The sequence below is a fragment of the Panthera leo genome, chromosome D3, assembly GCF_018350215.1.
Source record: "Panthera leo isolate Ple1 chromosome D3, P.leo_Ple1_pat1.1, whole genome shotgun sequence".
Classification (NCBI taxonomy): domain Eukaryota; kingdom Metazoa; phylum Chordata; class Mammalia; order Carnivora; family Felidae; genus Panthera; species Panthera leo.
In genome coordinates this window covers 16,751,240-16,763,782 of record NC_056690.1, presented here as the reverse complement: position 1 = coordinate 16,763,782, position 12,543 = coordinate 16,751,240, and the positions used below count along the sequence as shown (strand labels likewise).

The following is a 12,543-nucleotide window of genomic DNA, read 5'->3' as shown; positions in this document are numbered from 1 at the left end:
AAAGGAATAAAGATCACCAGAAGCGGTAACAACATTGATAAGTATAAAATAATTTTTTCTTATTATTTAAAACTTTTTAGAATATAATTGACTATATAAACAAAATTAACAATATATTGTGGAATTTGTAGCATAACATGTAAAAGTAAAACGCACGGTAATAGTACAAAGATTGGGTGAGTAACAAATGTGAACTGTTGTCAGGTTTTTATACTGTACGTGAAGTACCATAATATAACTTGAAGGTACACTGTATTGGTTAAAGATGTTTAATATAAATGTTACAGCAACCACTAAAATAAAAGAACGAGTACAGATAATAAGACAGCAAAAGCGATAAAACAGAATCCTTAAAAATACGGTATTAATCCAAAAGAAGTTAGATAAAGGAGAACAGCAAAAAATACAAATGGCAACATGATAGTCTCAAATCTAATCATAACAATAATCACGTAAAATGAAATTGGCCTAAACACTACAATCAGAAGGCAACAATTATCAGATTGAATTAAAATGCATGATCCAATTACATGGTGCTTACAAGAAGCAGATATGAAGCCAGAAAAAGATTTAAAGTAAAAGGTTGGGGAAGGATATACCTTATAATCATCAAAAGAAAGCTAGGATAACTACATTAATACCAGACAAAAGCTGCTTTCAGAGCAAGGAATATTTACAGACAAGGCTATTTCATAATGATAAAGGGGTCAATTAAACAACAAGACGTAATAATCCTAAATGTTTATGCATCTCATAAAAGATCCTCAAAATACATGAAGCAAAAATTGATAGAACTTCAAGGAGAAATAAAACGGGTGCCTGAGTGGCTCACTCGGTTGAGTGTCCGACTTTGGCTTAGGTTGTGATCTCGCGGTTTGTGAATTCAGCCCCCCACATTGGGTGCCCTTTTGTCAGCCTGTCAGCGCAGAGCCCACTTTGTATCGTCTGCTCCTCCCCCACTTGTGCTGTCCCCAAAATAAATGTTAAGAAATCCACAAGTGTAGCTGAAGATTTCAGTACCTCTCAGTATTCGATAAAACAAGTTGTCAAGAAATCAGTAAGGATATAGTGGCTTGAATAGTATTCTCCATCAACTTCAGCTGATTGGCATTCATAGAACACTCCCTTCAACCGGAAAATATGCATTCTTCTCAAGTGCCCGTGGAACATTTACCAGTTTAGAACGTATCTGGGGACATAAAATAAGTCTCAGTAAGTGGATACTAAGCATACAAAGTATGATCTCTGATCTCTGTTAATTAGCAGGGGGCTGCCATAACAAAATACTACAGGCTGGGTAGCTTAAACAACAGAAAATTATTTTTTTTTTACAGTTCTGGAGGCTGGAAATCGAAGGTCAGGGTGCCAGCAGGATTGGGTTTTGGTGAGCACTCTTCCTGGCTTGCAGAAAGACCCCTTCTTGCTGTGTGGTCACATGGTCTTTCCTCAGTGTGTGCCCACTCAGCAGGCTCTCTGGTATTTCTTCTAAGAAGGATACTGATTCCGTCATGAGGGCCCCACCCTCATGACCTCAACAGAATTACATCCCAAAGACCCAGTCGCCAAATACCATCATACTAGGTGTTAGGGCTTCAACAAATGAACTTTTGGGGGTTAGAGAATGACACATTCAGTCCCTAACAGATCACAGTTGAATCAGATTAGAAATCAATAGCAGAAAGATGTCTAGAAAATTCCCAGATATTTTAAAACAAAAATAACACTTCCATGCATCAAAAAAGAAGTCATGTAGAAAAACGGAAAATATTGTGCATGAAAAGAAAGTGAAAAACACTAAATTTATGGAATTTTGCAAAAGCAGTACTCAGAGGAGGGATTCCAGTTCTAAATGCCTGGATTAGAATAGAAGAAAAAGGTGTCAATGATCTAAACTTTAAACTTAATAAACTAGGTGGGGTGAGGGGGGGTGCAAATTGAAACCAATTTAGTAAATGGACAAAAGGTAAGACTGAAGATCAAAGCCAAAATAAGTGAATTATTTTCTCTAGGGGTAGAGAAAAACCAGTGAAACCAAAAGCTAATTTTTAAAGACCAATAGAAGTTGGTAAATCTCTAGCCAGGCTATGGGGCACCTGAGTGGCTCAGTCGGTTAAGCGTCTAACTCTTGGTTTTGGCTCAGGTCATGACCTCACAGTTTCATGAGTTCAAGCCCCACATTGGGCTCTGCACTAATGGTGTGGAGCCTGCTTGGCATTCTCTCTCTCTCTCTCTCTCTCTCTCTCTCTCTCTCTCTCTCTCTCTGTACCCCTCCCTTATTCATGCTGTCTCTGTCTCTCTCAAAATAAATAAACTTAAAAAAAAAATTTTTTTTTTTTAACCCTAGTCAGACTAATCAGGAAAAAGAGAAAACCTAAAACCAGTATCAGGAATGAGAGAAGTGATGTTACTAGAACCTACAGGTATTGCAAAGATAATAAGGGCCTACTATCAACAACTTAATGCCAGTAAATCTGACAACTTAAATGAAATGGACCGATTCTTTGAAAGACACACTCTGCTAAAGCTCACTTAAGAAGAAATCGATAACCTGAATAGCCTCATATTTATTAAAGAAATTGAAAATTGTCAGACTGGCTTCCAAAGTATCTGCACCAATTTCCATTCCCACCAGTGATGTCTTTGCTGACACTTGGTTATTATCTGACTTTGTGCTTATAGCCATCCTCATGGGTATGAAGTGGTATCTCATTTTGCTTTGATTTGTATTTCCCTGATGACTAATGATGTGAAAAGTCTTTTCATGTGCTTATTGGCCATTTGCATAGCTTCTTTGGAGAAGTATTTATTCAGATCCTTTGTTTATTGTTTAATTGGGTTGTCTTTTTATTATTGAATTGTAGGAGTTTTTTATATGTTCTAAATACAAGGCCCTTAACAGACGTATAAGAGCAGATATTTTCTCCCATCCTTTGGGTTAGAGACTTTTTTGATAGTGTCCTTTGAAGCACAAGTTTTAAATTTTGATGAAGTCCAATTTATCAATTTTTTGCTTGTATCTTTGGCATCATGTGTAAGAATCTACTTCCCAATCCAAGATTACAAAGATTTATTCTTATGTTTCACCTAAGAATTGTATAGTTTTAGCCCCCAAATAATTTAAATTACTTAAAATTAAATGTAGAATTCAGTTCCTGTTGCACTCCCACGTATTCAGTGCTCATGTGGCTAATGTCTACCCAGTTCAGATATAGAACATTTCCATCATTGCAGGAAGTTCTTTAGGGCACAGACACCTTAGAGTAACATAGTAGTTGAAGATGAGCTAAGGACTTAAATAGTTTACAAAAAAGGAAAAAATGAGTGAGCTCACATACACAAAATTGTTTAGTAGTTAAAGAACGCTAACTTAAGAGATTGCATTGTTCATTCCCCAGCTGGACAATGACCACTTCCTTCATGTCTTGACATGGAAATCATGCCAGTGTTGACTCCCAAGCCCACCCTATTTAAAATTTCAAATCTAGTCTTTTCATTTCCTGCATTTTCTCATTAGCTGTTACCATTAATATCCATTTAACTTACTTTTCTTGTTTATTGTTGGCATCCCCCCTCTGTGAATGTACAATCCATGAAAACTTGTCTTATGCACTATTTATCATCCCTCCACTGCCTAGAGCAGTCCTATATATAGCAGAAATTCAAGTGTATGCTGTTGTTAAATGAAAGCTGACAAGGTATAGAGAAGATGCTTTCATACACAGCTACAGAGAGCAAATTGGTATAACTTTGTTGGAAGCGGTTGTGTAGTATGTTAAAGTCTCAAAATTGTGCTTGCCCTTTGACCCAACATTTCTCTTTCTAGGTATTTATCATAAGTAGGTAATTAAGGATGTGCACGGAGATGTGTCTGGAACATCAGCCACAGTGGAATGCTTTTAATCTTCAGTCAGGAGAACTCTTGAACTGACATATTGGAAGGGATGTAGATGGTTTTTCCAAAATGTACCAACAAGAACTGTTTTGCAGAGTTGTTCAAAAGAGACCTTCCTATCTTCCCTAATGCCTTCCGTGTTAAAATATTATCTCGTAACAGACTTTTCTGACCTCATTTCTTAAGCAAAATTAAAACTTGCCTATACATTTTTCCACAGGTCCCTTAATATGGACTTTGAAAATCAAGATAAGGAGAAAGACAATAGCAGTTCTACTGGGTCTTTCAATGGCAACAGCACCAATAATAGTAAGGCCTTTTATGTCAATTAACTTTTCATACATGCACTGGGCTTAATTTGATTGTTTCTATAACCCAAGTTAATTTACTGGGGTTAAGGATTTGTTTGGTGTAATAATAAAATCTAATTCTGTATGGTAGAATTTGTAAAAATGCTTACATTCTGAATCTGAACTACGGATTTCTTGTGTACTTTGTGTACTGCTTTTAACTCATGCCTGAAAACTCACTGCTGAGATTCTTTATTTTCTTAAAAATAAGTAGGAAAATAGGTATCCGCCTGCTTAAGACTTCATTTAAATCCTTTGGTGAGGTTGATAGTTTTGTATGTGTTGATCATAAATTCACTCAGTGGTTCTTGAAGATAGTTACTTCTGAAGTACTTGTAAAGCTAAGTATTGTGGCAACCTGATGATAAAGCTTGCTTTATAAAAAATAGAAGTGTGCTATATGGCAAATGTTCAGCAGCATTGTTTATTATGGCCAAAAAGTAGAAACAGCTCAAAGATCAATAAAGTAGTGGGTGGCTAAAGTATCCACACGAAGGAATACTGTTGAGCGTTAACAAGAATGAGGTGCTGGTAGATGCCACAACATGGATGCACTTCAAGACATTATGAAAGAAGCCGTCCCGGAAAGGCTGCGTATTGTGTGAGTCCACGTGTATGCAATTTCCAAAAAGGCAAATATGGAGAGACAGAAAGTAGATTTGTAGTTATGTGGCAAGTACTGTACAGTGAAGATGGATGAATACACATAAGTTGTGCCTCAGTAGTTATATAAAATTGGTGACGTTTATTATAAAGAGAACTGAATTATAAATAAAGAGACTTGATTTGTTAAGAGCTTGATGCTGGGTTCCTATCACGCACTTTATTAGATGTGTATTTTTTAGATATTCTAATATATATATATATATATATATATATATATATATATATATATACATATACACTTTTTAATGTTTATTTACTTTTGAGAGAGAAAGAAAGAACACAAGTAGGGGAGGGGCAGAGAGAGAGGGAGACAGAATCCAAAGGAGGCTCCAGGCTCTGGGCTGTCAGCACAGAGCCCGACGCGGGGCTCGAACCCATGAACTGTGAGATCATAACCTGAGCTGAAGTTGGATCCTTTACCAACTGAGCCACCGAGGTGCCCCTGGATATTCTGTTACATATTTTGAAAGCTGCAGAAGTACAAGAGATTGCACCCAAGCTGTCACATAGGCAGTGTGGCCAAAGTACTTTCTCAAGTGTTAATAAAGTACTGAGACGGAGATAGCAAATACCACTTCCTGTCCCTAGAGCAGGTACTTCCTCTCACAGACCCTTACCATAGCCTTAGAATACTTCTGAATCAGCATCTACTATCAGTAGATCAGAATACACACTAGAGATGAAGTGATTTTGACATCCATGTACAAAGAGAGTAAAGAGGCAAGTCAGGGTGAGCCACAGAGGGCCAATTTAATAAGGGACTTCCTCCCAGACAAGGTGAGTGTGACTTGAAATTTGAAACTGTGAACTTGGATTGCTGGAGAAGAAGGCATTCTGGGTGGGAAGAGCATGTAATAGGCACAGAGGAGAGAATGAGCATGACTGACAGGACGGATTAAAGTCACCACCTAAGGGGGTGGAAATCCTAAGGATCTAATATAAAACTAGAATGCTGATGGAGAATTTTAGAAGTTCACTTGTTAAGAGATCACTTTCAGTTTCTCTAGTTACTACCGCATCAGCCAAATCACACTTGCCCAGTTTTCACCCGGTTAAATGTGTTTGTTGTCCCTAGCAGTGTAAAGTAGGCATTATAAATCTAGTAAGTAGAATCACTGAAACATAATGAGGCTTTTCTTAGGACACAGATCCTTATATGAGGTAAAAGACCATACCACCAACTTACTAGGAATCAATATCTAATTTTCAGGTTAAATTATTACAGAGCACTTCTCTTCTATCAACATTTTAAGCCAAATCACCTTATACAATTGAAACTCCTTTATAAGTCCTGTGTTACATAGCATATATGCAAATGATGTACTTAAATCAGATTATAAATCCATTGTACATTCCATCACAGAAACCTAAGAGAAATTGATACTGTGTGTCTAAGTATAATTTTATCCTCAAATAAATAAATCCTCAGTCCATACAGTGAAAGGGTATCTGGTTATGTCAATTTTCTATTTCTCATTACCAGCATCTGAACTGAATTATAAATAAAGAGACTTGATTTGTTAAGAGCTTGATGCTGGGTTCCTATCATGCACTTTATTAGATGTGTATTTTTTAGATATTCTATTAGATATATATGTATTTTAATGTTTATTTACTTTTGAGAGAGAAAGAACACAAGTAGGGGAGGGGCAGAGAGAGAGGGAGACACAGAATCCAAAGGAGGCTCCAGGCTCTGGGCTGTCAGCACAGAGCCCGACATGGGGCTCGAACCCATGAACTGTCAGATCATAACCTGCTTTAAATAGATGCTTTAAATAATCATTTTTGTTTTGTTTTGTTTTAAACATCACAAATAAGATTTTTTATTTATCACCATTAAATGCCTGAATTTTAAACAGATTCTCGGACTGGTGGCTCATATCCATCAGTTCATTCAACTTTAGCACTGGTCTCATCCCCAGTAGCTTTTCCAGAACTACAACCTTCACCATGAAGCTCCGTCAGCTTTCCCAATTCAAACTTGGGCTTCTTCAGCATTTTTAATTTTCTAACGAAGACATCATGGAGTGGATAAATAGACTGGCAAGCCTTCTCTACATCTTTTCGATGCTGTCTGGAATCAATTTATTGACCCACTTCTTTCAAGTCATTTGTCTACACCTCTGGGGTCATGATTTCCATCATCTTTTTCCGAATTTGGCAGACCTGTTGGTCCTGGGTATAAGAGGTCTTCTGAATCTGATCGTTGCATTTTTTAGTAAAACCAACACAAAAAAGACGAAGCAAATACCCATCAGTAGTCTTGACATCAACGTGAGCTTCAATCATGTCTGCCACTTTTTGACCATGGAGCACATTTTGTCCCGGGTAAGATCCGTGCCATGAAAATTAGGCAGTTTTTGCCCTGAACATCTTCAGTAATTAGCTTGAATTTCTTAAATGCAACTTCGTCATGCTGATCAACAAGGCTTACTTCAAACACAGGACCCTGGAGGCCATCAGATGTGATTTTGGTTCCTTGAGTTCTCATGACTAGTGTTTTTCTCATATTTCTTACATTAAACATTGCTGGTGCTTTTACATCGTACCGCTCTTTCTTTGAAAATGGATCAGCCACTCTCGGCTCCCTTTTTGCCACCTTTCTTAAGGCGCTTGTTCTTGCCTACCACCATGGCGCTGCTCAGGGAGCCAAATGGCTAAATAGTCATTGTCTTAAATCTGTCTCCTGTGTTACACTAAATTATCCTCACAGATGTATTTCGTCAGTGCCTCATCTGGGCCATGGATACCAAAAAGGGATAGATGAGGAGAGAATGCCTTCCACTTCCACATAATCAGAAAAAAACATAAAGAAATGGCTGTTGCTGCAGGGAAGGCCAGTACTCGATCATGGAGCACGACATCATTCCAGATTGAAGGGATGGCATGGAAAACATGGTACATTTGTCAAACTCAAGGAAATAACAGCCAGAAAGATAAACAGAGAAATATAAGAGATTGTGTAGGCACCAAGGAGATTGAAGTCCTGAATGATAACAATTAAGGGGAAGTTCTCAGGAAAGGAAGGTATGAATTTAGTGTTCAGATTTTGGCAAAAGTGTTCTGAACTGATTGAAGGAAAAAGTGTAGATAGATGAGGTGGTTTTTAAAGGTTGCAGAATTATAAATAAATGTTGTGGTTGCTTACTCCCAAAATAAGTAAGAATCAAGGAATTTGAAAAAGACGGGAAGATGAGTGATGTACAGCTACATAAATAGCATGGATGTTGCTCACAATGTTGGGCAAAAGAAGCCAGATGCAAAAAAAAAAAAAAAAAATCCTAGTAAGTCAAGGCATGTAATAAGCTCAAAAACAAGCAAAATAAATATTAGTATTTTAGGATGCATGCTTGGGTGGAAAACATATCAAATAGAGCAGAGAAGGAAGTATAAAAACCAGGGTAGTAGTTCCCTTTGGGAGGAAGAGTAGTGACTGGGAGGCACAAGAAAGACTTCTGGGCTTGGCAAGCTTGACCTGGGTGGTATTAGCCATTTGATGATTGACTGAACTCTGCATTTTTGTTTTATGTACTTTGCTGTATGTGTGTTATGTTTTGCAATAAAAGAGTTAGAAGGCGGGGAGGAGGGAGTGCCCTCCAGGGCCTCTCTAATTTTCCCTAACCTTGTTCTAAATCCTGTTTCATCCCTACATCTGCTCCAAGAAACCTAGGTAGATACTTTTTCCCCTGGCGCACCAGTCCTTCATTGAATCAGTGTTAGGTGGGTTGAAAAGGACAACTCCCAACCTCACCCCCATTATCTGACATCTTGAAGGCCTTTACCAGGCTACCCATGTAATATATCTGAAGATTGTGCAGGTTTTTCAGTCCCTCGTGTTACCTACTGTGTAATACAGTAAATAGCCAAAACATGCTTCTCTCATGGAGGTGCTAAATCATTAACTTTCTTAATGATTGTCAATAATACATTGATTGGTGTATTGTTCAGTATCTATTTCATGACCATGTATTTGGCCTGTAGCCTTGTTCACTGAATGCTAAAAATAATTTCTCTGTACATATTTTTTTCTGTCACCATGCCTATTTCTTTTGTTTTGAGACTGCCCTCTATCTCTTTGTGCTCCAGCAGTTTCTTGCCTTTGTCCTAAAGCGTCTCATCTCTAGGGCCCGCCTTGAAGAGAAAACCATGCCTATTTCTTATGATAATTTTGGCTTTAAAGGTAATGCCCACTGCATTTGAGTAACTCCTCCTAATTATGAGGAGTGACTGACAGGACAGATTAAAGTCACCACCTAAGAGGGAGGAAATACCAAGGATCTAGAATACTGACGGAGAATTTTGTTTTGTTTTGTTTTGAAGTCACTGAAATTTCTAGTTAATTAGCTCCATCTCCCTCAGGACCATTATCTCCAGACCTTTAGGAAGTACAATATTGAAATTTTGTATTTTTTTAGGAAGCATATTGTCAGCAACTAAAGGAACTTCACTTTACCTGTGACATTGCTGTTTGGTAAACTCCCTTAGGCATTCTTCTATAGAACTAATGGAAGCAGTGTCTTAATACCTCTTGCTTTAAAATCTGTGCTTTCAAAAAACAAAAATCTATGCATTCTTATCTAATATTCTAGAAAGGCTCTTTGTATTCAGCTTTGCATTTTAATTGCAGACTAAACTGATAAAATTTAGATTTATTATAAACACATACTTCTCATATAGCTGACTTACTAAACAGTTTTTGTTTTCGCCAGCTATTTAATTTTTCTGCATGCTGTCAGTGCAGAGCCATTGAGAAACCATTATTTTCTGTTGTGAAAGGCACCTGAAATCTGTAGTTTCCTCTAGTAGTTCTTTGAACTAGTGTAGAGCACTCAGATAAAAAACTAGGTGAAATTCAGTTAGAGATTTCATAGAGTTTTACTTTGTAAATGTCCATAAGACACTTTAAGTAAGATACCCCCCGCCCCCCCCCCCCCCCCCCCCCCCCCCCCCCCCCCCCCCCCCCCCCCGACACACACACGATCAAGGGGCCAGGAAGACAAGTTTGACTGCACTTCTGGCCAGCTGTCTTCTGAAGAGCATCTCTATTTGTCTTGACACATAGCCACTCCTCCTAAATTGAAATGCCCTATTCCTAAGTGAATTATTTGACTCATGTATCTAGCCAGTAGGAAGCAATTGTGTTTTGTAGAAATATTTAATAGTTTATTTAACTAAAATCCCTAAATAGCTTTCTTGGGACAGGTAAATTCAAATATCAAAGAGCCATTTTTAAATATTGGTTGATAATTACAACCCTTTGTGCCTAGTTATGTTCATCCTGGTCACATTATATTTTATTCATTGCCTTAATTTAATGGAGAGAGATGTTTACTTATAATACTTTTTTTTTTTTTTTTTAATGTTTATTCTTGAGAGAGACAGACGCGCAATCTGGGAAGGGGCAGAGAGAAGTGGGGGGAGGGACACACAGAATCTGAAACAGACTCTGGGCACTGAGCTGTCAGCACAGAGCCTGACGTGGGGCTCAGACTCATGAACCATGAGATCATGACCTGAGCAGAAGTCGGACACTTAACCAACTGAGCCACCTAGGCGTCCCTAGTATTTCTTTATAATAGCTCATATGAACATTTTTTTTTTTACTCCACTCAAGAACTTTATATCTCAGCAGTGTTAATTTGGAAGTAGCACACAAGATTAGTAATTTTTTTTTCTTTTCATTCAGTAGTTACCAGATTGTGCCGTGTTTCTCTTCTCTACCAAATACTTAGTGTTCCTCAACTCTATATGCAAAATAAAATTTTGTGGAGAGTTTTCAGCTGGGCCTAATAACACCCAGAAATTTCAGTTTAATTGTTCTGGGGTTGTGCCTGGGCATGTAATTTTTAAAGCTCTCCAGATGATTCTAATGATTAACCAAGAATCCTACCATATCCCAAGTAATTGTTTTCCCCCATTTATCTCCTGTTTGGTCCTTACGATGTTCCCACAGAATAATCTTTCTGATTTTTGATTTTCAGATGTCTTGTTCCCTCCACTCCTTTGCTCCACTGAGAGTCAGTTCTCAGCAACAGTGGGGAAGAGTGAACATGAGTAAATCTGTAGATAATGGAAAGGATTTTAGTCAGTGGCTTTAAACTACCTTTTACCAAACCTGTACATGAGATTACAGATATACTCAGATTGACTAATCTTTTTACTACCTGTTGATGTTCTTAGTTTTTGTTTTCCCTCCTTTCGTCTTTCTACCCACCCCCCATCTCCCTCTCCCTCTTCTTCCTATTTCTTCCTTCCTTCAGCCTGTCAACCAGATTGTTAGCACCAGGCGGTAGTAGTTCAGTTCAACAAGTATTTGAGTACCTGCTATAACGAATGCACCATGAGGAGAGCAAGGACCTCATAATTTCAGTGGGAAGGAAAGAATCAGAGGTCCTAGATAATCTGTATCTTATATACTAACTCCTAGAACTGTCTGTACTTTTTTTTTTTAGTTTATTTATTTATTTTGAAAGAGGGAGAATCCCAAGCAGACTCGGCACTGTCAGCACAGAGCCCCACTTGGGCTCAATCTCACCAAGTGTGAGATCATGACCTGAGGTGAAATCAAGAGTCAGAAGCTTAACCGACTGAGCCACCCTGGTGCTCCATAGACTGTCTGCATTTTAATGGGTTAATGTCTCTGGAGTACATGGGCACAGTACTTATCATATAAGTCATTAATATGTCCCTTATTCTCTTTCAGGTATCCAAACTATTGACTCTACCCAGGCCCTATTCCTTCCAATTGGAGCATCTGTCTCTCTCCTAGTAATGTTCTTCTTCTTTGACTCAGTTCAAGTAGTTTTTACAATATGTACAGCAGGTAAATAAATTTCTCTGTTCTTTTTTAAGTTTATTTATTTTTGAGAGAGAGAGCATGCACACACCAGTGAGAGAGAGGGAGAGGAGAATCCCAAGCAGGTTTTCTACCGTATCAGTGCAGAGCCCAACAACTTGGGGCTCAATCTCACAAACCGTGAGATCATGACCTGAGCTGAAATCAAGAGTCATATGCTTAATCAGCTGAGCCACCTGGGTGTCCCATGTTTCTCTATTCTTAAACATTAACCTAAAAGGAAATTTTTTCACTTCTTTTTTTTTTTATTTATTTTTGAGAAAGAGGCAGAGTGCAAGTGGGGAGGGGCAAAGAGAGGGGGAGACACAGAACCCGAAACAGGCTCCAGGCTCTGAGCTGTCAGCACAGAGCCCAACACATGGCTCGAACTCAAGAATTGTGAGATCATGACCTGAGCCAAGTTGGACATTTAACCAACTGAGCCACCCAGGCACCTCTCACGTCTTTTTTTTCTTTTGAAAGGAAACCAAGGTAAGTTTCCTGGAACCAGGGTTCCACTGAGACTCGAACCCAGAATCTTCTGTGTATTTCTTTTTAATCATCATTCAAAACTTAAGACCTATACAACCTTCCATGCAAGTTTTCTTCCATAAGTCTGGCTTTTCTTCCCCATCTTCTCCTTGAACCATTGGATACCCGTATCATCAGTTCAGGACTGTCAGCACAGTCTGAACAAAAGGCCAGGGGTTTGAAAACTTATGAGCTTTATGACACCAGAACATGACCACTTTGACTCCTTGTCTGGAGTCAAAGTGTCCAGAAGGCCCAGTGTGGCAAAG

The 12,543-nt window shown here is 38.3% G+C and overlaps 1 protein-coding gene and 1 pseudogene across 3 annotated transcripts in view; one reads left to right on the top strand and one right to left on the bottom strand.

Moving 5' to 3' along the window:
* SPPL3 (signal peptide peptidase like 3) overlaps positions 1-12,543 on the top strand; it is a 136,910-nt gene that overhangs the window by 107,550 nt on the left and 16,817 nt on the right. For all 3 annotated transcript variants that reach the window (XM_042910875.1, XM_042910877.1, XM_042910876.1), the window contains exons 3-4: positions 4,113-4,201; positions 11,612-11,731. In XM_042910875.1, the coding sequence (XP_042766809.1) occupies positions 4,113-4,201; positions 11,612-11,731 (209 nt within the window). The remainder of the gene's footprint in view (positions 1-4,112; positions 4,202-11,611; positions 11,732-12,543) is intronic.
* Positions 6,679-7,541, bottom strand: LOC122203790 (annotated as a pseudogene).